Source organism: Podarcis tiliguerta, assembly GCF_965153285.1.
Source record: "Podarcis tiliguerta genome assembly, chromosome: 3".
NCBI lineage: Eukaryota > Metazoa > Chordata > Lepidosauria > Squamata > Lacertidae > Podarcis > Podarcis tiliguerta.
Genome location: NC_139536.1, coordinates 86,533,965 through 86,559,588, shown reverse-complemented (window position 1 = coordinate 86,559,588; position 25,624 = coordinate 86,533,965). Strand labels below are relative to the sequence as shown.

Genomic DNA, 25,624 nt, shown 5'->3' with positions numbered 1-25,624 from the left:
ATAAATGGACTTGAAGTTTTACAGTTTTTTTTGTTTAATTTATATACCACCCTTCATACAAGGATCACCAGGCGTCTTACAATATAACAACACAGAAATACAAAACACAGTAACAAACAAAACAAAACACTGCAGCTTTTTTTATTTATTAAATAATATTGGATACCAGCCAAAGACATTATTTTGGGTCTTTGGAGCATGCTAGGACACTTTGGGCTGTAAATCCTAGGCACACGCTTATTTAGAGGAAGCTTCACTGAACACAGTGGGATTTACTTCCGTGTATGCATGTAAAGGATTGCTCTGTTAACCAAATGTCTACTTACCACCATAATTCCAACTAAAGCCCTACCAGAAAATATTGCCAGAATGCAAAAAGACTGGATCTCATGATATATAATATCCTTACTTTGGGAGAATACTGGAACTTGGAAGGTAACCATGCATTAACGCTTCGCAAATTTACTATGATTACAAGCAGTAAAAGGGAGTAAAGTCAGATGTAGACACATAAAAACCAAGTTGTAAACATATAACTTTGACAGTGTCCAGCACATTCACAAACAACAGGACTAAAGTTCAGAGCCTTTTACAGCAATTCTTTCAAACCAGAAGCTCTGGAAAACAAAGTTTAAAAAACCCCTCAGATAACTTAACTAATCCACAAGAAAGCAAAATATGTTTGCAATTCCAAAGACTACTTTTGCACATTTTCTTTCCAAAGCAAAACTGGTAAAACAAGCATAAAACATGGCACAGTTTGTACTAACCCGTACAGCACATTAGTTCCACCAATTTTGTATTCCATTCCTGCTTACATCTAGGGGGCTGTCCCATCATTCCAGGGGAGTGAGGTGCTGTTAATTTTCTTAAACTCTTCAACTTCAGGCTATAAACTAGTTTTTCCGTGTGTGTGTGTGTGTGTGTGTGTGTGTGTAGAAAACGAAATACCTTTGTTGACAGAATGGCTCCTTCTGATAGAAGGGAAAAAAGTAGGAACTCTCCTTTTTAAGTAAACATTAGCAATCACATGCCTGTTACAGCCAACCAGATAATGGTCTTTTACATTGTATTTCAAAACACAACTGTTGCTAGAGGTACAATTTTTAGTTTTATTTTTATATAGACTGGGTCCTTTTTCTGGTATATCCTCCTTACAGTTATACTGAAAGATTTGCCCTACCTAATTAGAAAGGTGGGGGAATGTGCAAACTTCCAGCTAGGATTGTCGTATTTCCCTTGTTTCCAACTTAATGTGTAATATAGGCCCCGGATATTAATACTGATTTTTATCCTCAGCAGACATATGCCCATTATATCTTTCAATGGACATTCACTGCCCTTCCTTTAAGTGATTTCACTCAAGCTAAAACTATACATGCAACCGACTGAGGTGGTACAAAAGACTGTGGAACTTTGGAGTACAGGGAGAGCATATTACTTTTGATTTCTCTCTCGTCCACAAAAGAAAAGTGAAAAGTTGTCAGCAGAAAACTAGCTAATTGTGGAGAAAAGTTCCAGCTCACCCCATTAAACGCTGTGTTGGCTTTCTTTTTAGCAGATTGCTAAAAGTCAGTATTAAAAATGTGAGATTCTGATGCTCTCCATTCTACCGCCTCACCATTTTACCATCTCATTTGCTTCATGGGAAGTCCAGGCCTCAGTTCTGGTAGTTCTAAAATGTAGGGGTGGGTGATTTTTCCTAATCACTCCAACATCTTCCCTATTGTAAGTCATAGGGGGCACTGTAGCCTTTTCTTCTGCTCAGCATCTTTATCAGACTTCGACAACCTGGTCCCTTCAGACTGCTTGGAATACAAGTCCCCTCAGCCCCAACCAGCATGACAAATAGACAATGATGACGGAAAGCGTAGTCTGGTCGAATAAGAAAGAAAAAAGCAACTAGGTCACAGATTACTCTGAGCTGCGAAATGTCTAAAATGACAGCTGATTGAACATTAAAAGTGTGCCCTGGATTAAGAACATTCACTGGGAAGTAGAAAGACTAACTAAAGTCACAAAAACCACAAATATCTACCCTTTCTATTTAAACATATGGGCTCCTCTCAAATTACAGCCTAACCTCAACTCAAGCACCAGAGTCAACTGCTACCAACATAAACAGGGCTTATTTGGCAAATGCCAGGAGCCGGCATATGCTCTTCCAAGAAAGGTATTTCAGGCATGTATTTTCTCCGCTACTAAGTGGGCACCAGCCCTCTCTACAGCTGTGTTTTAAAAAGTTTCTTCCGGCATTATTCTGAACAGTCGCATAGAGAAGGGCGGTCATGCTATATTCACTGTTCTCATTTTTGAGACTGTCTACAGGGTTTCAAGAGGTGAAGTCTACAGTTAGGCTGTTTAAAGCTGTTTGAGACGAAAGGACTGATTGCCTAAAGCTTAACTTATACAACCATATTTTACAGGAGAACCAAGCATTTCCCCTTCCCCTGCCATTTCCCCGTGGAGAAGCTTTGTTTTGAAAGCACCTCAATAATGAGTTTCCTCTTTTCTGCCAACAAAAGCTGCACATCAAGCAAAATTATTAAATTCCATATTGAAGTTGCATCCCTGCTCACACAACAGACTTCTGTGCATGCAAAAGAATGTCTCCTTGCTTTCCGACTACATGGAGTTAACCAGCATATATAAAGAACAGGTCCCAATACACTTTTGGCATGAACAAGAATGAGTAAGAGATGAGTAAGCTTAAATATTAGTGTCCGGGATCACCTGAGCATAGTGATTCTTACTGGAACTCTTTACTGGCTCTCAATTAAGTGAATGGTTGCAATTTGCTCTTAGGAAAGAAATTAGAGCACAGTGCTTCAGAGAGCTATTGTGCTTGAGGAAGACCCTCACCCTAGACCCTCACTGACCAAACTACAGGTGGGGAGGCATGTTTGACTTGCCAGGTTACAACCCAGAGAGAGAGATCGCCACTGTTCCTTTAAATTATCTAGTGCAACTGGAGATAAGGAGGCACAGCTTCACATTCCTGTTCAGTATACCCTGTCACTGAGAGCTTCCAATGTTTCACCTCTTCTACCGGCTGTAAGAACATAGAGGCATATGGTTCACAGCAGGTAGGGCAAACAAGAAGGATCACCATAGTCACAGGGCACTTCCAAATGCTGAACTATCTAAAGATGCCAGAGTTTGAATCTACAATCTTATGCATGAGCTACAACGCTTCTCCCAAAGGCTAGGTGATTAACATCACCAATGGGTCAGCGATGGGGTCTGGGGAGGAACAAGTCAAAGAAGCTAAGACTTCCATATCTTTGCTGAATCAAGGTGTTTAAAAGGCAAGGGTACATCTCCAGATTGTACACTGGGAATGCAAGGAGGGGGAGCAATGTGTATTTGCATGCATACTGCACAGAACTGTACTACAGACTACATACACCCTGACCACCATAATAATGAACATTTTCTGTGCCTTGTAGCCCTTTTCAGAAAATTTCATTAGAAGAGAAAAGAGATTACCACACCCAAATTCAACATTTCCTTTAAAATTCCTTTAACATTTCCATGACAAAACCCAGAAATGGTCTGGCTTCATACTACCATGCAACAAGAATCCACCTGCCTCTGCAACCTGTTGTAATATGTGAGGCTGAGTTCTGTACCACAACAAATGAAGGAAGTGTATGGACTGCCAAATCATTGCATCTGAAAGGAGGAGAAAGGCAGTACTATTGTGCTTCTCAAGATCAGGAACTGCAACCCTAGCGATAAGATAAGACGAATGTTAAACCGCAATCCATATACCAGCCTCTCAAGCCAAACAAGTTGTTTCTCTTGAAGTTTGAGCAGTATTTTAAAAGAGTGGGTGAATGAAAGCTTGCTGTCCACCCACTGGGCTTTAGGTGCAGTGCTTAGAAAACAGAATTCAAGGAGAATGTGTGGGCTGAAAGAAAAAGAAAAAAAGGTTCTGGTTGAATCATTCTGTATTATGTTCTCTATTCTGCTGCCCTTCCTTTTGTTGGACCTTTCAATGAGATCAACTGGAATGAAACAGCTGCAGAAAATCACTAGAGGTCTTAGCCTTGCAGCAATCTTTTATTTAGGGTCTGCATTCTCTTCTTCCTTTCTGGAGCATAATGACTGCATTCAGTAGCTTCTGGCAAAGCAAGTGCAGCCATGAAAGTTCTGACAGCTCACTTTGCAAGGCAACATATCTAACCACTTAGTTATTTTACAATTCTTACTTATTTTTGGCAGATGTAACTGATTTGCCTCTGTCAATGGCTCCACAATCCCATGGATCAATTCAGCACTGAAATACAGAAGTGGCAAGTACTGAAGGGTTCTGTACAAATGTGCATCTCTATAGTGTGAAGAATCCTATATATTGTCAGTAGTGCAAAAGGAATGGATTTGTACCACGTGAATCTAGCTATTATCGTGCTCTAGACTATTGCCTTAATATAACACTTATTTTTTCTAGAGAGACAATTCACATGTGAACAAGACACTTATTTTCTTCACACACCCCTCCTTGTGTATGTGAATATAACTCCCAGTAGACATTTTGGATAATAAAGTGGGTGAAAATAATGCTACGATAGTGACTGAAATTGTTCTGGCTACTGCTTACAGAAGAGTCTACATAGTGAAAATACGCTGCAAGTTCACCTGTATGAGCCAGACATTACTGCCAAAAGTGGTGTTCTACAAAGTAAATATCTTAAAGCTTTAAGACTTACGAGAAGCTACATGATGAGGGGTAAATAAAATTAGGATAAATTGGTATCATAACAGGCAAGAGATAGAAACATAGGATAAATAGGAATTAGGGGCGGCTATCTGGCAACTTGTCTCTCTTTCAATTCTTGGAAATGCTAAAGATTCTTGGAACAGATTTTACCAATGACTAAGCAGCATAGTTATCATAAACCATATTACTGTCCTGTACTGCAGAGGCATCACATCAAAACAATTGTTTAATGTGTAGGTAGGTTTCTCAGGATCAACGAGATTAGGCTTCTGTAGTGAGTAAAAGGCCCATGACTAAAAAGATCTTTTGTATCCACCGGCAACGTTGGAAAAACTTTTTTTTTTTCAAAGAAATAAATTTGTGAGGATGACAACTCCCACACCAACCATAATGGGGAATATCTGCAGCTTTGCTTTAATTGATGTTGCCTTCTTTGTAGTTTTAGGCAAATAAATACTAATTGTGCTGAAATAGTAAAAGCAGTCTTATCTCTGCCCTAAATTATCTTTACACAGTATATTAATGGTGGAAACACTTAAGATGATGATGATGTCTACTTGGATTTTATGCCTTGTTGTGTATTTTTAGTGTGTGTGTGTGTGTGTGTGTATAAACCTAATGTGCTATGCTTAGAGAATGTGTTAATAGGAGTCTAACAAGTGCCATAAAATAGACTGTGGGGGTATTTGGTAAGTTCTTTTAAAACAACCTATTGATAGCTTTTCAGCTCTAAATTCCTCTAATGAACTTCTGACACTGGTAAGCTCCTCCTCCTACATAACTGTTATATGACTACAATATTCTCTAAACAAAATTCCTCAAGTGCAATAACCCTCAATGGCATCCTCTTGTATTTGCTCACATCCTTCTTTCCTTGATACAATCAGATCTGCTCTCTTCCCTCCTGTTACCAAAGGCTTGCGGCAGCCATGGACTTGAAGGAGTCAGAGACGTGTAAATATCAGAGGAACACAGGGGCTTTGTAAACAACAGTCAGAAAGCAATCCTCTTATTTTCAATTGAATTTCTCTGCTTGTTAGATCTGGTTCTTACTCCACAAGAGAGACATCAAGTGATTCAACAACTTTCTGATTAAAAACCGCAACAGTTGTTTGCAGCCAAATTATAGATCTTTGAAACTTTCTGTGTGCATGTGTGGGTCTCCCCACATGTGATTCTCTGAGCGCAGAATCTTCCCGGCTGCATCCCTATCTTCTTGCCAATTCATTACAAAGGATGTTGAATCTCATAAGATGGAAAATGGAAGTATGGGTCAATGTACAAATGTAGATGCTCTCACTGTTAAGTTTGCCACGTTCTCCTTGAACATCACTAAGTGCCTTTTGTTGGCTTGCTTGGGGTCTGAAATGACCATCTTTCCAGGAAAAAAATACTGAAGGCCTGTGTGCTTTTCCATACATCAGTCAGAAAGCACAGGCAGTAAAACCTGGCTTAGTTACAGTGGTGAAAGTTTCTAAATTATTAGTAAAGGAACACAAGAAAGGCTTGTTAGAGCCATGTGGTCTAAGCTGCAGCAACCCGCTCAGAACCTTGTCACATGTTGAGCTTCTCTGGTACACTGAAGGTGAACAACGGCCTTGATTACCTTCCTCTCAAGGTAAGTCTCTCAAGCCTAAGTCTGGCAGGACAGCTTACTCTATGGCATTAACCCCTTCAGAGAATCATAGAGTTGATTGGAAGGGACCCTGAAGGTCTAGCCCAACTCCCTGCAATGCAGGAATCTCAATCTGAAACCATAGTGGACCCTGCGTAGCTTTGGAAATGTGCTAGCAGTTTTATTGCTGCACCACTAATTAGACTTAAGGTTATTGGTTATATGAAGCTGGTTATCTCACATATCGCATCTTTTTGTTCCATGACAGAAGAAAGGAAATAAATAAAAACAATATATCTAAGTAGTCAAAGATTTCAAGGAAATAACACTGAGTGAAAAGACCATAATACTACCACTCTGTATTTATAATGAATCAGTAAGTCAAGAATTTTTCTTTGCCTGGTCTCCTATATGCCAATATGCAAAAAGGCAACTACTCCTAAGGGAGTTGTTAAACAAACCAATAGTTAATTAAGTCAAAAGTCCCAGTCACTGGACATATAAACACATCAGCTGATGTTTACACCACAAACACACATTTTATTATTCCTATTGCACTAATATCCAACAAACACACTGTCATCCTTTGTTGGTGAAATTGGAAGAAGAACAATCAAAAGATTCTGCTCAGCAACAAAGAAATGTAGAAAAATAAACAAAAGGACTTTCTGGATGTCAAACTGATACAAAGAGCACATACAGACGGAAACTGCTACCGCCTAAAACCATGTTAAATCTTTGGATTTAATTTATTTTGGTTCACACTGAAAGTATTCTTGTCCTACACAACTATGGTGTCTGCCGACAAAACATAAATAAATGGGACCTCAGGAAGCTAACTTAGGCTATATTGTGCTCTAAGAAACATTACTGTCTTGATCCAACACAATGTTAGTCATACTTAAGCTTATTTATTTCCATCAGTATCTAAATTAGTGCTGGATGCTGGCCTATAACCGGAAACCACAATGAGTCCTCTTACTTTTCTGATGATCAGAGGACAGTAGAATACAGAACTGAGACAGCTATGCAAAGACTTGCACTAAATTTTAAATGGGAGAAATAAATATATGCCAGGATACCACTCCAAATTTCATCATGTGAAATTACAACACAAAACTCCTGTGATACTCTGTTAACAGGGTTACAATTTTTGTTTTCTAGACACATGGAAAATAGCACTAAATACTATCTAGATTTGATGAGTGGAGACAAGTGAGTGAATTGTGTCACCATCAGTCATATGGGGCAGAATTATTTTCTATTTCATCTATCATGAAAGAATTTCGTAAGTTCATTAGTGACAATGAGTGGATGACAATTGCAAACACATATTAGGCACCCTTGGCATTATTTAGCCTTGTTTACCAAACAAAAGAGTAAGGGTGACTGAGGAGGACATCCTTTACCAGAACTGCTGTTAAGGAGCCTTTACTATTAAAAACCCATACTATTATGACCTACTGTCTTCCCTAACATATGCCCTTGATTCTACTTTCAAACCTGGCTTTAACTCAGTAGGACATGTTCCACACTATTAAGACCTATTGTATTACCTAGGGTATGTCATTGAGTCAACTTTCTAAATTGGCTATAACTGAGCGGGTCCTGCTTACAGAATCAGTGACACCCAGTTTAGTTGCTACCCCTGTAAATCAATGCCACTTGTTTATGCAGGCAACAAGTCCCAGGATAACTCTTCTGGGGCTTTTTTAGGTCACACTCAGGTCACTGTGTGCTCAAACTGAGAACTCAATACAGTTCTGCACATACCCAAAAACAACTATGCTGCTGGGGTTTGGAGTTGTAGTGTTGGTGTCATTTGTGTTTGTCTGGGCGTTTTCCATTCTTTTTTTGTGGAGCAATGAGTGTACAACCCTCTCTTTCCATTTTGTGCCATTACTTGATCAGTCAGTTATCCCCAAAAGAAAAGGCAAACAAGTGCTCCTAAATGTCAATTTTCTTCCCTTCTTTCAGATAAATTGACCTCGTCTTCGTGCTTTGATTATACAACCGATCTGACAAATGGATTTTATTGTTGTTTCAGAAGAACTAATAATACAAGCAAGGTGTATGTTACTCTTAATATTTTAACGTTTCAGAAGGGGCATAAACTACTTATAATAATCTTCCGTTTCCACAAATTTAAAACTTAATCCATTATGGGAAAGGTGAAGGAAATAAAATATCTGCATTCATTTTGTTGTAAAATATGAATTGTTCCGCCACAGTAAAATTATAGTAAGAAAAGATGCATGTTATGCATTTCAAATATCTAAAGCTTCCATAAATAAAATTTCTAGTGTTCAAAACAAAGCAGCCTTGAGTCAAATTTTAGATATGGTGACATGTGGCTGACAATAACATGATTTCAAAAAGTGTGTGAATTGTAGGATTGCGAACTTCTGAACTACTCAATGCTGCTGCATCTTTTACTGTTCTTTACACAAACATCAGCTAGTGATTATTTTATGTCCATGCTACCTCAGCTGCTGATTTTTGTACATCAAGCTACTATCAGGGTTTTTCAGAAGAATCCTATATACATTTATACTCAGAATTATGTCTCAATGAGTATGGTGGGATTAACGCCCATTTAGGATTCCAACCTTACTCACCTGCCAGTGTCTTGCTGCCAACAATGCCCTATATAGGACAAAGAAATCAGTCTCCAAGCAAGAGAATAAATGGGTGCAGGAATTTCTGGTTTTAAAAACCAGCAACATTCAGATCCCATTGAGATAATATTTCAGTCTCTAAGAACACTCTCCTCCTGCTGACCTCGATATCACTATACTTAAAAATAAAAAAGCAAAAACTCCAATCTTAAACAGAAGCTGCAGTGTTGAACTGCTAATTCAGAATTTATCAGCAAGTTTGAATCTATTCAATTTAAATTTAACCAGGATCATGGGCTTCTTTCTTGCTCCAGGTATTAAATTGGCACATCACCAGTTACTGATACTGTGTACATTTTGGCTTTGCATAGAAGTATCACAGACCTAGTTCTGTAGGTTTCATTGCATGGCCTTTGGGCCACACTGTTTACACACACACCCTGCCTCTGTATTTGGATGTGTACACAGCATGTCAACTGCAGGTAGCACTTCATGCGTCTTGACAGAGTGGGCCCTAGTCTATGTAAGAATATACCACAATCATTAATCTGTTGTGTGAATATGAAACATGGCCCTTCTAAACCATGCCTCAACAGCACGTAGAGACTGTGATGGAGACAGACTAAAAGTCACAGGTTCAGATTCGCTCACATCAAGCAAGTAATCTATTTCAGGCACAGGGATTGATTACTAGAAGCATGGCTGCCAACTTTTCTTCTTTTCTTTTTTTAAAAAATGAATCCGTCCAAGCAAAGAGTATATTTTTAGCTGACGCAAATACAAGTGCACTGCCACATTGAACTGACAGAGTCACTTATGTGGACTTAAGGAAAACTTTGATAAACACAGGTCATACTTCCACTGAAAGCATGGCAAAATGCCCATGGAATTCCAGTGGGAATGGGATTAACGTTAGGCTACAGCCTAAAGGAATTTTCATTAGTTGAATAATCCATGGTAATCCAACACCGATTCTGTTTACAAAACACATTTTAAAAATTCTTCCTTAGCACAACAGAAACAAATATTATTCTTATTTAGCTAGTGCAAGTATTTGCACTGTGGATTTAACATTCAAATTTTATATGGCACTCTAACAAATAGTATTCAATATCACTACTTAAATTTGCTTGGGTTCATATTAATTTACACCATGTATATTTATTGTAATAATTTTTCACTGTTATTTACCTAACTTGTCGGTCAAACCTAGAATTATCAGGGTAAAGGTAAAGGGACCCCTAACCATTAAGTCCAGTTGTGACCGACTCTGGGGTTGCAGCGCTCATCTCGCTTTATTGGCCGAGGGAGGCAGCATACAGCTTCCGGGTCATGTGGCCAGCATGACTAAGCAGCTTCTGGCGAACCAGAGCAGCACACAGAAATGCCGTTTACGTTCCTGTCGGAGCGGTCCCTATTTATCTATTTGCACTTTGATGTGCTTTCAAACTGCTAGGTTGGCAGGAGGAGGGATTGAGCAACGGGAGCTCACCCCGTCATGGGGATTCGAACCGCCGACCTTCTGATCGGCAAGTCCTAGGCTCTGTGGTTTAACCCACAGCACCACCTGCATCCCTATTAGGGTAGAGCTACACAAAGCAGAAAACATGGGGCAATCACAGAAAATGGCACAGCCCTATCTTGATTTCTGCATGTTGTCAAAGTAGCCAACCAGATGCATGCAAGAAACTTACAAACAGGATTTGAGCACAAGAGCGCTCTCCCCTCCTGTGTTTTCTTTCATGTGGTTTTCAGAAGCATTACTGCATCCAACTGTTGTGGCCTTCAACAACCCTGTCCTCCTTGAATTTGTTTAATCCTCTTTTAAAGCCATTTATGTTAGTGGCCATCACTACCTGTGAGAGGTAGTTTAACTATTCACTGCGTGAAGAAGCACTTTCATTTTTCTGTCCTGGATCTTCCAACCTTCAGCTTCATTAGATGTCCATGTGTTTTAGTATTATGGGGTGGGGGGGACACTTTTCCCTATCCACTTTCTCCATGCATAATTTTATAAACTTCTATCATTTCATTTCTTGCTCACCTTTTCTCTACACTAAAAAAACCCCAAATACTGCAACTTCTCCATTCCCTTGATCATTTTGGTTGCCCTTTTCTCAATCTTTTCCAACTCTACAATATTCTTTCTGTGATGCAGCAACCAGAACTGTATACAGTATTCCAAATGCAGTTTGCTCCATAGATTTGTATAATGGCATTATGATGCTGTCAGTTTTATTTTCAATTCCTTTCCTAACGATCCCTTGTATGGAATCTGCCTTTTCCCACAGCTGCCACAAACTGGGTTGACATCTTCAGCATGCTATCTCTGCTATGACCCCCGGGTCTCATTCCTGTTCAGTCACCACCAGTTCAGAACGCATGAGTGTGTGTATGTGAAATTAAGATTGTTTTGTCCTGACATGCATCACTTTACACTTGCTTACACTGAATTGCTTTTTCCATCTCACCACCCATTCACTAAGTTTGGAGAGGTCCTTTCAGAGCTCTTCACAATCTCTTTTTCTGTTAATGACCCAGAACAATTTAGTATCATCAGCAAACTTGGGACATCTCAAGCTGAAGATCGTTTATCAGTAAGTTGAAAAGCACAGGTCCCAAAACTGATCCTTAGAGGACTTCACTTTCTACATCATACTATGATCTATGATCTCTCCATTCAGAGAACTGTCCATTTATTTCTACCCTTTGCTTTCTGCAACGTAAACAATTTGTGGACCGTAAAAGTTCTCCTCTTATTCCTTGACTGCTAAGATTGCTCAGGAGTCTTTGGTGAGATACTTTGTCAAAAGCACAGTACGTCAACCACATCATCTCTATGTATATGCTTGTTGACACTCTCACAAAACTCATGAGACAGGACTCAACCAACTACCAGCACGAAAAACTTAGCATCTCCCAAAAGAGCCTGAAGGAATCTAAGCAACTACAAGTAGCTTTGCAGTCAAGGACATATATTTGTACTGTTTATTACACTCGGGTATTCCTGGTTTTCTGGGACATGTGGTCCCTGATGATGTGATGGATATCGTCTCCCCAAATCCCACACATAACAGCTGCATGAAGTCTACTTATGTGAGCCTTAAACAGCAATCACGTCTGCTACTTAATACTAAAAGCTAATATTAATGCTCCAATTGCAACCAAATAAAATTAGGTAATGTGTAAAAATATTCAAAAAGTACATCTTTGGAGATGGGAATAAATGCATGCCATTTTTCAGTCTGAAACCTAATTAAGCTATTGAAGTAAGCCCAATGTTTTCCACATTCATTTATTTCTGGGGACATACTGTATGTCAGTGATGGTCTCAAACAATACTGATAATCTGAGAGAGGGATGATCAAAGTATCTGGAAACACATTTCCACACAAGTTTAGTTTATAATTACACCTGGTTTTTCTATTAAAATCTTATAATCAAAATGGCTTACAATAAAATAATCCAAAATACAGTGAGATCAAAACAATAAAATCACAAATCAGTTAAAACCTAAAAATGTTCCAGCTTTCAGGGGAATTCAGAAAAATGATCTCCTTGCTTGGGAATTGACTTCTGTACTTGGGGGAGTAAGGATGGTAGCTTACTCCTAATATCACTGGATGTAGAGATGAGGGCTCATTATTTGTATTGTATTATTTGTATTGTTGCTCATACCAGTCACCTCTGAAAAAGTGTGTGTGTGTGTGTGTGTGTGTGTGTAGTATGATGATAGATGATAGATAGATAGATGATAGATAGATTATAGATAGATAGATAGATAGAGATATAGATAGATAGATAGATAGATATTTGCAGGTTTCCATTAACAAATATGGTCATTCATTAATAACAATACAGAACCCAAAGTAGTGCAATACCAATTTTATGCATTATTAGGTAATTTTAAGTCAAAAAATAGTGAGAAAGCATTTGAGTTCTCCAGAACTCTTATTCACGCAGGATGTTAAACAAAATTCAGAGGAAAGATGAAAAAGGGCAAGACTGAGAGTAGTGCAGTTGCTCATAAGGTCTGCAGTTTATAATATCTTAAAATGGAAGTCAGGAGTTTTGCAAACAACAACATCAAACACCACTCCCGGTGAATACTGAAACAATTCCAAAATTAAACACAGCAAGGATAACGAGAAAGAAGAGTTCACTATGGTGTATACTTTAGCATTTACTCAAATATAAGCTGCCCGTATCCCTTTGGAAAAAAGCCTAGAATTAAGAGAATAGTTTTTATACCATAGTCTGAAGGTCAAACAACCCTGGATCTCTTAATACAGGAAGCCATGCCAGATCCAAAATTCAGTAGGAATGTCCAGCTAACAACCCCCAGACATTCCAGAGTAAGTGTGTTCATTACTATCTCCTCCTCCAAACTCTTTCATTGTGATGGGAAGGGATGGAGGACAACATTTCATAGGCAACTATAAAAATCCATACTTGCATATCCATGTGATAATATAAAGCTGATAGTATATTGTAAGATATAGCCAGCTGTGTGACCTTAAGGATGGAGTAATTGTTTGGGACTTAGGATACTCAAATCCCAGCTTCACCACAGAGCTATGAAGCAACCTTTTCTAATCTTTAGAAACAAACACATTATTTCACAGGTAGGCATCAAAATTTGTAAAAATGTATCCATATGCATTCATTTATCCCCTGTAAAACAGTAGTGATACCTGCCTCACCAGTTGTAGTCAAAAACATCTGGAGAGCAGCAGGCTGGGGAAAGCTGCTTCTGGGTGACTTCCACCAATAGCTTTAAGTTTATGTTTCCAGTCCTCCTCCCACAACTGCATGGGAACGGACCCCACAGCACTGAGATGGGGAGATCTCTCTCTAAAGAGCAGGCAAGGGGCTTTATCTCCCCATCTCAGCACTGAGCACCACAGTACTGAGATTGGAAGATAATGTTGCACATTGCATCTGCAGTTGTTAAAAATAGAGCAATAATGAAAATGGCTATTGATTCTATAGGACTTTCATTACTGCACCATTGATGGAACATAAATCAGTTACAGAGATGGGAACTGTTGTAATAAGCTGTATATGAATTTCCAGATGCCATGACTTTTCCCTGTCTTGCATCAATTTAAACCTAGGACATCTTCCAAGAATACTAGATGAGCTCATTTCTACCTGCAAGCAGCTTCACTGGGTTGCTTTTAAAATCCTCCAGGGCCAGTCTGCACACTGTAATTGCCATATGGAAGCTCCTTGAAAACCATATCTGCACAGAGATGTCTTCATCAGGTATAAAATGTAGAACAACTTAGTTCAAAGAAAAAACAAAAACAGGAATCATGTCTATATTCCTGCCACACACACCCCAACCGCCCTGTATTTCTGTGCTTGGGCATAGACTTGCTAATCCGTATCTCAACCACCCCTTAAAGCAGAGCAGCAGAACCTGTGACCCTCCAGATGATGTTGGACTCAAATTCCCATCATTCTCTGTTGGTATGTCCAATGCTCAGGGATTATGGGAGCTGTAGTCCCACATTTGGAGGACAACAGATTCCCCAGCCCTGCTTTGTAGTGAAGCATGAATTAATGTAATTTTTTCATATTGCCAGCTGGAAAAGCTATAGTGTGAGCACCTCTGGTGGAAAGCTACAGTAGAGGCATCTTTAGTCCCAGAACAAGCGTTGAAGTCAACGGGAGTACACTACAATACAGTACTCTGCTGAGTGTGCTTACTTCTTGTTCCTCTTATCAAGTATATGATGTTTATTTTCCAGCAGCTACGTCTCTAGCCACAGAGTTATTCGAACAAAATAACTATTTCTCAGTGTAATCCCAGTATCTTTTTTTCTTTTTGCAATGCTCAAGACATACATTTTACTTCTCTCCCTAGGCCCTTATTTATTTTTTTTGGGTCTGCCTGTTCACTGCTCCTCGTAAGACTGCTTTTTTTTTAACAGTATGTCCTAAATTCTAAACAGCAAAATGCTTCCCCACCCTCAATGAGAGAAGCTTGCTGTATATGAATAAAGAAAACACAAGAGCTTCATATCAGTATTTGATACTGGGATTGTACAGTGAAGTTAGCCACATCATAAAATAAAATAAAATAAAAATAAAACATATTTCATTTGTTTGTATTTTGATGTGTTGTAAATTTCGTTTTACATCAGTGTTGTATATCACATCGGGACTTTCTGTGTAAGACTACTAATAAATAATATTGGGTTGCATTCAAAATACACCCATTGAAATCAATGGACTTTAACTATCCCCCAAAAGGCAGTGATCTGCTAGGGACAGGTATCAAAAAGCAGGGTTTCTGAGTATACACGTATAGGATTGTGCACTGAGGAGATCAACAACCAACTGGGCTCCTACAGAACCAAAGTAAGGTCAAAACAAAGTACCTTGTGTCCTCCATTTAACGGCGCTCTTAAAAGGTACATAGCTCTTGGTCAGCCATCAAGAAGGTCCCTTTGAGAATGGTGGGATGCTCACCTGCTACCAACTCCTGTGAACTACCAGATTAAGTCTACTGTCACCATTCTCTCCTCATGCCTCCCTGGGGTGGAAGTGAGGTAGGAGGAGCTATTTGGTGCTTTTCAGGAAGCTTGGCTTACTCTTAAGGTGTCCAGTTGCTGATCCTAATGCAAGAGCTCTGACGTAACTGATTGGTGGCAAAACTACACATAGGGCTGCAATCCTAAACAAACTAAGCAGAGAATAATCTCCAATGTACTGAGTGGGGCTTACTCCCGAGTTGATATGCTTAGGTCTGTGCTGCATGTGTCACAGTTTGAAACCTGAAGGTTGTTAAGGCTTAAGTGGAGGTGACTCGGGGTGTGGTATTTGTCATTTCTTCAACCTCTCTCCCTGCTCCAGCCTTCTCTCTCACGAGATACATCTACACAAACATGCACAAACAAGAATCAGCTCCTGCTTGCAATGGCTTTACAGGAAGCAAGCAAGGCGACACCCAACTTAAAAATACGATGACAATCAGGCACTCGCTGTCTATTAAGAGATGTGCTGCATCTTCAACGCTGCCAGTAATGCCTCTGTGGTTGTTCTGCCAGTAACTTGGTGCAATCTAACACAGTCTAGCACTGCAGCCTTTCAGCAACATTTTTATAGGCAATATTTAAGTAAATATTTGGCTTCTAATTTTACACAAAACAGAGTCTGACCGTTTGCTTCTTTCATTTCTCCAGAATTCCAAAAGGGAGTTTATTCATTGGGGTGCCTGTCACTGTCAAGCAGACACTTCAGATATATAAACAGTGTAAGAGCTGCTGCTGACAACTTTTAATTGAACTGCTTATAATAATAGTAATAATACGTTTAAAAAATGAATGCCAGCTACCAGCTCGAACTGGAGCCAAGTACAGGCCACATTACTGCTTGCTTGCTTGCTTGACTGCTGGCTGAGCGTCATCTTAAATTACACATGACAGGGTGCTAAAAGGTCTACTGCAGTTTAGCAAGTCAGAAACCATGAGCAAGTGTCTGAGCAATGTCACTCACACTGTAGTTTCCCATGGCAGTCCACTTTCAAAATCCCGTGCAGTTTCCCCATTTTATTTTATTTTTGCTCTTTTACTGGATTATCTTAAATCAGCCTTCCTCAACTGGATGGCTCCCAGATGTTTTGGACTACAACTCCCATTACCCCCAGCCAGCACTGCTAGAACACAACAGGCTGAAGAAGTCTGTCTATTGTGCTTATATTTTGCATACGCACAAAAATTTGCATGATTGTTTTAAAAACAACAACAACACCATATTGTTGTAAATGCTTACGGAGCAAATTGTGGAAATAAAAAACCAGCCATTGCTGCAGGGCTGCAACCTGCAGTTCTTCTGCTTGCTAAAGATAGGGTAGCTAACTATATAAATAAAATTAAAATTCTGATATTGAGTTGGAGCTGAGGTTGAGGTTCAGAATTTATTTATTTTTTGGAGGTCTGCTGAAGTTTGAAAAGCAGATTTGTTTGCTTGTTTGTTGTTATTTATTTATTGCTTCCTACTTCTCACTTTAACAAAAATAGGGAACTGGCCTTTCTGTGTGTGTTTTGGGAAAGGGGGGAGAACATGTTCTACATGCAAAAGGTCCAGATGCAATCCCAACATCTGCAGGTAGGGCTGAGAAAGACTCCTGCCTAACACCCAAGAAAGCAACTGCTAGCCAGCAAAGGCAATGCTGAGAATGTAGCACTGATGGTCCTCACTCAACAGAAGACCACTTCCTACATCCGTAAATAGCCCCAAAGCCACACAGCAAACCTCCAGCCCATCTGGTTTCTTCTGTTCTGTTCTACAGCAAGGTGGAAGACAGGAAGATTGGACCCCCAGGGCAAGTAAAATGGGAAGGCTGTGGCTGCCTCACCTTCTACTAAATCGGGGGATTTAGCATGTCTAAATTCTAACTGTTTGTGCAAAAGCAGTACTGTGTAAAGTATGGGCAATGCACATTACATGGTCCATGGCAGTGGAAATGAGTGGAAATATGCTAGGGAGAATGCATATGCATTGGGGGCATCCACACACAAACAAAAAAAGGGAGAAGTAAGAAGGGCCATCTCTTATCTGCTATCCTGCACATGGCATTCCATGGGTACATGGCTATTAGAAGTGAATATTTGACTTTCTGCAGAGAGGTTGTTTATAAGGAACTAAAATGGATAATACTGTATAATGATGAGAATAGGAAACCTAATTCAGGAGGATGGGATATGTTCCAAAGGAGAGAATCTGACGTAGCCAGAAATATTTATACCTCTTTTCTAACTTTCCAAATAGCAATGTGAAAACGGGGGAAAAACCCTGAAATAATAACACTTTTGTGTGCATCCTGGCTGACTGCCTGACAACCTATAGGAGCATCTGCCAGAAACCTAATCTAAGGAAAAAATGAAGGCGTTTGAAGCAGGCTGTGGAAAGACGATGGACAATTAAACAGCAACTATAAAAGCAAATGAGAAAATGGAAACTACTGACCAGTTCCCCTTTGGAAGAAGATCCAAAAGATCATTTTCTGAGGTTTCAAGAGCAGAGGCCAGGTGTTCAAATGATGATGACGACCATTTGCTTCCTCTTATATACAATATTTCTGTAATAAATAACTAGATGCTTAATGGACATCTGCTACTTCTTCAGCTCTAAATTTATCATCCCGTCTCTGGAGTCCGACTCTTTAGATTCCTGAATCTGGGGTGATGAATTGTGTAGACATCTGGTCTCTATCTATTCTACTGTTCCATGACCACCATCCTTTGAGCTAAATACTATTAAGTAGCACATGATACCATTTGTTCCAAATACATTCTGCTCCCTTTCTTTCCAAGGCATCACAACTGGAGAGATGCTAAGATTTTCACCAGCCCTTAAACTGGTGAGAGCCGGTGAGTAATACAGTATAGTGCTGCTCAAAGCAAATTAAGAGAGACAGTTCCATTCTGTGTGGTAAAGGGGATTTCAGCAGTGCAGCTTCGTGTACAGAAAGGAGGGGGGGAAATATTATGCTTATTAGAATCCCCTCATCTGTACAACTAAAATTTCCAGCATTCTCCAACTAAGTTTCAGGGTGATCTAGAGTTCCAGAATTACCAAAGAACTAGAAACACACACCCTAGCCTGCATCTCCTTTAACAGCGGCACGCTTTTCAGATATCAGACAAAACTATTCACAGCATGAACTACCATCTCCTATTATCTACAGAGCAAGTTGCTATTGAAGGCTCAGCAGCAGACTAGGCAGGTAACATTGGCTGCTTTACTTGTTTATTGTAAACACAGATAGGCAACTACCACATAATGTTGAACACAGGGAAAGGAGTAGGAGCAAGCACAGAATGGTCTCTGTAAACCTTGATTAAACCCTAATTAATCCTCTCTGTAAACCCTAACATGAAACATACTCAAATATGGTCTGCCTTCCTTTCCTGAGGCATGGCACTCTAAGCTCAGGTGTAATGCATCACGTTTTTCATTCACATCTGTTTTACTAACCATCTAACATGAATTCTTCTCTTTTGAGCCTCTGCTTCCATGTACAGTGGTACCTTGGTTTGCAACCGTTTTGGATTACAACCATGTCAAACCCAGAAGTGCGTGTCCCTTTTTTTGGATTACAACGCTTTTTTTGGATTACAACCTTTTTTCTTTTCTTTTTTGAGGCCCCATTGGCAAAAGTGCGCCTTGGGTTACAACCTGCTTTGGTTTTACAACCGGACCTCCAGAATGGATTATGGTTGTAAACCAAGGTACCACTGTATCTATCTTCCAAAAGTGTAGTACTGCATCTATTTAGAACTATCACTCAAACAAATTTCATCGGTGCTCTTTCACAAATCTTATTCTACTGCTTCAAGTGTCACTTAATCAAGTCCAAAGATGCTAAGATTAAGGAAGATAAGCAAGTCATTTATTGTGTTTCCCAAGCTCCTTGTTATGACTGGATATGTGTGCTTTATTTTATCTAGTTACTCTGTTACCTCTTATTTGACAAATGTGCCCAAATTAATTGTAGAGCTTATGGAACACTTGTGATGTACATTAAAATGGCTGTTGGGGGTACATAGCTGGATGATGCGGATCTTACTTCTGTGTCCCAAATTAAGTTACTACCATAAAGAGTTACCATATATAAGCTACATGTCATTAGACCCAAACTGTGAGCAGTTACTTCTCTCACACTTGCTGTCCACTGACTCCTCAAGCAGCTTCTGCATCAGATGTAAAGCAATCCAACAACTGACACATGATACGTTCACAGCTTGCAACATTCATTCAGTTGCTTCTGCCTCAAATGCTTGTTGGTGCATAATCAAACTATACAGCAAATGCATTATTGCTATTTTATTTATTTTACTGATTTTGTTCCGCAGCCCCTGACAGATGCCCAAGGTACAGCAATATCTAATGCACAGAAATGCAGCATTTGAAGCTTTTCCTGGCATGAAGGTGAAGTGATGAGCAAAGCTTTATACCTTTAACGACAAAAGAGCAGAGGCAAAAAAAGTAATGCAATAACATTTAATGATTTTAAACTTTTTTTCAGATTTTCAAAAATGTTTTCAAAGTTTTCTTGTTATTGTTAATTGCATTGCTTTGCCACTTGGCTGGTTGCTTCCCTGGGAAGAAGGGCTGAATATAAATTTAGTATATATACTAACTTTATCAATGTTTTAACAGTGCATTGACCCTTTCCCCTCTCATCAGAACTATAGTTGTTGTTAAGACATGCATAATTCAAATGGAAATACAAAATGTCAGACATATTTTATTTCAATGTCTGTTAGATGCTTCAGGAATCCTTGCAGTTCCCATTGTCGCTAATTTTTACTAATAACTAGCATATGGCAGATTGAAATCATTTGTCTCAATGCCCGCACTACAGCAGCTGGGAAATGTTTAAATATTGATGATGAGGGCTTCCAGGATTACAGGTTGAACACAGTGGGTTGCGTTCAATGGTGGCTTTGCCTTAAAACATGGGTAGGCAAACTAAGGCCCAGGGGCCGAATCCGGCCCAATCACCTTCTAAATCCGGCCCGTGAACGGTCTGGGAATCAGCGTGTTTTTACATGAGTAGAATGTGTCCTTTTATTTAAAATGCATCTCTGGGTTATTTGTGGGGCCTGCTTGGTGTGTTTACATGAGTAGAATGTGTGCTTTTATTTAAAAGGCACCTCTGGGTTATTTGTGGGGATAGGAATTCGTTCATCCCCCCCAAAAAATATAGTTCGGCCCCCCCACTGTCTGAGGGACAGTGGACCGGCCCCTTGCTGAAAAAGTTTGCTGACCTTTGAAGCAAGCACTTCCACTTGCACCTAGTTTGCACTTCTCCTTCTTACTCACTTAAGCTCCCTGCATTAGAGGATAGCAAGGGAGGGCCTTCCACAGCACACAGAATTTCAGTAGTTACGAAGGATTGGCAAAAATCTGGTGCCCTGACTTTTGCTAAAAGAATCATTTCATGCCTCCCTTGGATACGACCCAGTGATGTGCAACAGAAAATTGCAGTGTCCATTTTTCGAAATGCATTCTTTTATAAAACTAATTAGTAACTTCCAATGGATTAACACATTGCAATACAAATTCGGAAACTGGAAAATGGATAAAGTCAAGTGCTACTTAAATCTATCAAAACTGGAATTACCTTTATTAGATGACTTAGGAAGCAAAAACACTTCCAACATGCCCACATTAGTATGCTAACAGTTTTCAGTGCCTTCATTCCCTCTTTAATTTAAACAGTGTAAGGAAAGAGTATACTATTGAACAAACAAGTCTTAAAACAATCATATAAGCATTCCCAATAAAATAACTTCCACATAAAGCTTTGTATTTGTTTGAGTATAAAACATTTAACCACCCCAAGTGCATGTTGTTCTTGTTTTTTTTTAACTTTAGTCAAATGTTTCAGTTCAACTATATATTGGGGAAATGTTATAGACACTTATATAGCAGATAAAGCAACAACAACCATGATACGCTTTGTTTACTAAATGTAAATCAAATAAACATGATAATCTACTTTCTATTGCTTTAGAGTAGCAGAAACATTTTTTGGAAAATCATCCAACTCAACATCACCGGTTAGAAGGCTTCTAATTACCCTGTCTAGGATGCGGATGTCGCTGTGGTCTAAAACCACTGAGCCCCTTGGGCTTGCCAATCAGAAGGTCAGTGGTTCGAATCCCCACGACAGGGTGAGCTCCCGTTGCTTGGTCCCTGCTCCTGCCAACCTAGCAGTTCGAAAGCACTTCAAGTGCAAGTAGATAAATAGGTACTGCTCCAGGGGGAAGGTAAAGGGTGTTTCTGTGCGCTGCTTTGGTTTCGCCAGAAGGAGCTTAGTCATGCTGGCCACATGACCCAGAAAAACTGTCTGCGGACAAACGCCGGCTCCCTCGGCCAGTAAAGCGAAATGAGCACTGCAACCCCAGAGTCATCCGCGACTGGACTTAACTGTCACGGGTTCTTCTACCTTTAATTATCCTGTACTAATGATTAACAGGCAGAGACAACTATATATTCACTGTGCCTTTTTCATCAGCTTGGATCATGAACATTAGTGACAGAATGTTGGACTGCGTGGACCCGTTATTTGATCTTGCATGGCAATCTATTATTTCATTAGCGTAATTTATACCCCCCACATTTTGGCTTGGAATCAAACTCTTGTGGCAGCTTATTAACATAAAACGCATCTAAAGCAAATACTGAATACCAAAATACTGAATACAGAATGCCCCGAAAAAGTTATAAGCAATTATGTTAATCAAATGCATTTTATAAAGGATAATGTTTATATCATATGACTGAAAGACCTGGTGGCCTTCCTTGAGGAACCCTTGAGGAACAGAGGCACCCAGAGAGTTTCTGTGTAAATAATGGAACAGCAAGGTCCCATTGTTGGAAAGGAAATACAATGTAAGTCAGGGATGGGGAACCTGTGGTCCTCCAGGTGCTGTTGAACTACAATTCCCATCATCCATGACTATCATCCATGCTGGCTGGTGCTGATGGGAGCTGGAGTCTAACAACTTCTGAAGGGCCATGGGTTACCCATCTCTGGTGCTAACAAAATTACTTATCCCTTTCTTCTGCATTCTGAATAATTTCACAAACAACACAGGCCTTTCCATCAGTACTTTTCCTAGTTAAGGGCTTCAGAGCAAGAGCACAGGGCTGGAAAGCCTACTGAATACAAAGTAGAACACAACTGGGAAATATCCTTTTTAATTAGAGGGATAGGTCTACGACAGTTCTAATGCTACAGAGGTAGTGCTTTTAGCAATTAGCACTTCCTTATTACTTGCAAATTGCTACCTCTCCTTGAGCTTCCAAGTGGATCCGAGAGCTGCAGTTACCTACAGACTTCATTTATTCAACTGCTCTTTGCTTAAGTGCTCTTGTATCAACTTCAGATTTCTGGCCTCTTATTATTTAAAGAGCTTTTCCCGCTACTGCAGCAGTTCTTGATGTTGTTGACTTTGGAAGAGCTGACTCATCTTGGGAAGATGTTTTGCTTAACAATTCTATGAACGGCCAGGGACCAACTTCATTTTCATCCTGCATACTATTGTTCCAAGCCTCTCTGGCCAGGTGAACTAATTCAACAGTCTTGCTAAGGCCTTCCTAGCCTGGTTAAAGTAGCCAGTTAACCTAAAAGAGGTTCTGCAGTCCACTTTGGGGAACAATAAATCATTTTAGATTGTTGACAAGTATATGTTGCAAAGTGCAATAGGTGTGTTAAATAGATGCACCATTTTCTGCCACTGCAGAATCTATTCATTTTATGCTAGAATAAGCTGCATTTGTTAAAAGTCTCCTGGGTACAAATTTTTGCCTAGCACAGAAGGACCTCTGGCAGGAAAGATGGTGGCAATCGTAAGAGCCAGAGGACTACAGCCAACTTTAAAAATTTTGGGTTATGTATAAGGAGTATGATTTGAGCTAGATGAACTTAGTGATTCATGCTCCCAACTCAATTCATGCTCCCAACTTTCCTGATTGGTAGGAAATTTGAGTAAGATCCGCTTACAGCACCAGGTTCTTTTGGAGGAAAAAGTGGACGTTTATGGTGCTCTTATCATGTGTTTATTTGCAAATATATACACTGAGCATTGAAGAGCAGGCAGGAGAATGTGCTAATATAGTTACAGTACTACCTTTTTCTCGTACTTCAATTTCTTCCGTAACGCTCACTGTTACTATGATGAGCTTCCTTAAGGGCCTATGAGTTGTAGCAAACCAAGTCGTCCTGTTCATATATGAACTTTCACATGTGCAGCTGAAGTTTCCCTCTTTCTACTTTCCCCATGAACACACCCCAAATCTTCTCTGGCGTTTCCCTCAACCTTCCAGAGCAAATCTGGGGTGTGTGGTGGGTTTGCAAGGCAAGGTAACTGAGAGGAAATTCCATTGTGCAAACTGAAGTCCTTGCATGAATGTGACAGCTTCACTGGGTACAACCCTATGCATACACAACTTAAATACACGCAGGCTCTGTGACTACAGTGCTGATCAAAGTGTGCAGATTAAGGATGGAGGCTGCTACCTCAATTCCAATCCCCCCTGCCGCCAACAAGTGTTGATTCTACAGAGATTATAATGTCTGAAAAGGTCCTGAGTTAGGAAAAAGGACAGCAATGTAGAATTTGTATCCATGCTCTGCTTGTTGGGGCTGTTTTTACAACTCATGAGAGAAAAAACACACAAGCAGCCTTACAACTGTCTGCCTGGAGACCCATGTGGCCCCTGTTCCATCTGTCCTATTCCATATTTTAGGGCCATACTAAGATTAATGGGTGAATGAAAGTCATTCTGGGCAAGTCACTAATTTCCAAATGCAAATGGGACTAGACATTCAACTGTCCAAAGCAACAGTATTAAATTATCCACCAGTGTCAATGTACAGTATAGAGTCAGAAAGCCTGCAGATTTTAAGATTGATTCCTACATTGTTTAATTTCACCAAGGAAGGATCAGTTAAATTCAGGTGTAATTACACCATCTTAAGTCTCCTCACTTGTTTTGCATGCAAAAAGGCTCCAGGTTCATTCCTTAGCTTGCCCTGTTAGGGCTGGGAATGTCCCCTGTCCCAAATGACCCCTCTGATTCAAAATGGCTTTCCAGTATTTCATTGTCAACAATACTGAGTTAAATGGCCAACTGGCCACTCCAGTTCACAGAAAAGAGAGGAAAGAGGTTGTTGTGGATTTATGCACAGCTGTAGATAAAACATTTTCTGTCCTGTGGGAAGGGCAGAATTTAATTTGCAAGAAGAGAGTCTACCCCCCCTCAAATGTTTTAAATACAATGCTCAAAACCAGGCATGTCTGTCTCTAAAGCTTACATTATAGTAGCATTTTTAATAATAATTCCACCAGATCCAGACAGTGAATCCTACTGCTTTTCTTGTAAATCTCACATCTGGATTTTGACAGCAAATCAATATAAAAAACAAGGAGAGATAAAGAGAGCTACTCCCTACTTTAAAAAAATAAAATGCATTTCGTATGCACCCTTGGGCATTACATGGTTACTATTTTTTAAAAAACAAAACAAAACCACAGCTTCACACTCTAAATGTCAAAACATAAGCTACACATTGTTTCAACATGCTAATGTAGTCTTTAAAAATGCATGAAGAGGGTCTCAATACATAAAGTAACTATTAACTATTCAGCTGAATTGCAATCCCACAGTCCCTGTGATCCAGAACGCAGCATGCACACAGGACTCCCACTATCTGCTATGGCATGCGAGGCTGTGGGGGCTCTTTTTCCTGCCACAGCTAGCAATGCGGAACCATTATTCGCATGTGTGAGGCTACCACACTAGAACATTGCAACTGGCTTCAGTCGTCTCCCTTTGCACTTAAACCATCACAAAATCAAAACAGCCTGCCAACACCTCTGACTTGATGCAAGGGCCAGGTTGGAATGGAATATTTCAGAATCACTATGCTTGAGGCTGCCAAGAATCTAACGTCAATGCAAACAAAGCATTGGAATGTAGAGGCACACTAGAAATACATACAAGCAAGCCAGGCAAAAGCAGGGGTCAATAGCCAAAGCTTCAACATGAGCTCAGATGGCAAAAGTACAGATGAGGCAAGAGATGAATAGACGTGATGCTGTGGGGAAGCAGAAATAGCCAAATGCCCCTGTTTTGTCC

The 25,624-nt window shown here is 39.8% G+C and overlaps 1 protein-coding gene across 42 annotated transcripts in view; it reads right to left on the bottom strand.

The window, feature by feature from the left end:
• The window catches only part of DST (dystonin), a 315,621-nt gene that overhangs the window by 231,872 nt on the left and 58,125 nt on the right, over positions 1 to 25,624 (bottom strand). Inside the window, exon 1 of one of the 42 annotated variants that reach the window (XM_083431262.1) lies at positions 771 to 973. The exons of 40 other annotated variants lie outside the window; for them this stretch is intronic. In XM_083431262.1, coding sequence (XP_083287388.1) covers positions 771 to 840 — 70 coding nt within the window. In that variant the 5' untranslated portion in view covers positions 841 to 973. Of the gene's footprint in view, positions 1 to 770; positions 974 to 25,624 lie in introns of those variants that run through there. One more of the 42 variants, XM_083431258.1, reaches the window with a different exon arrangement.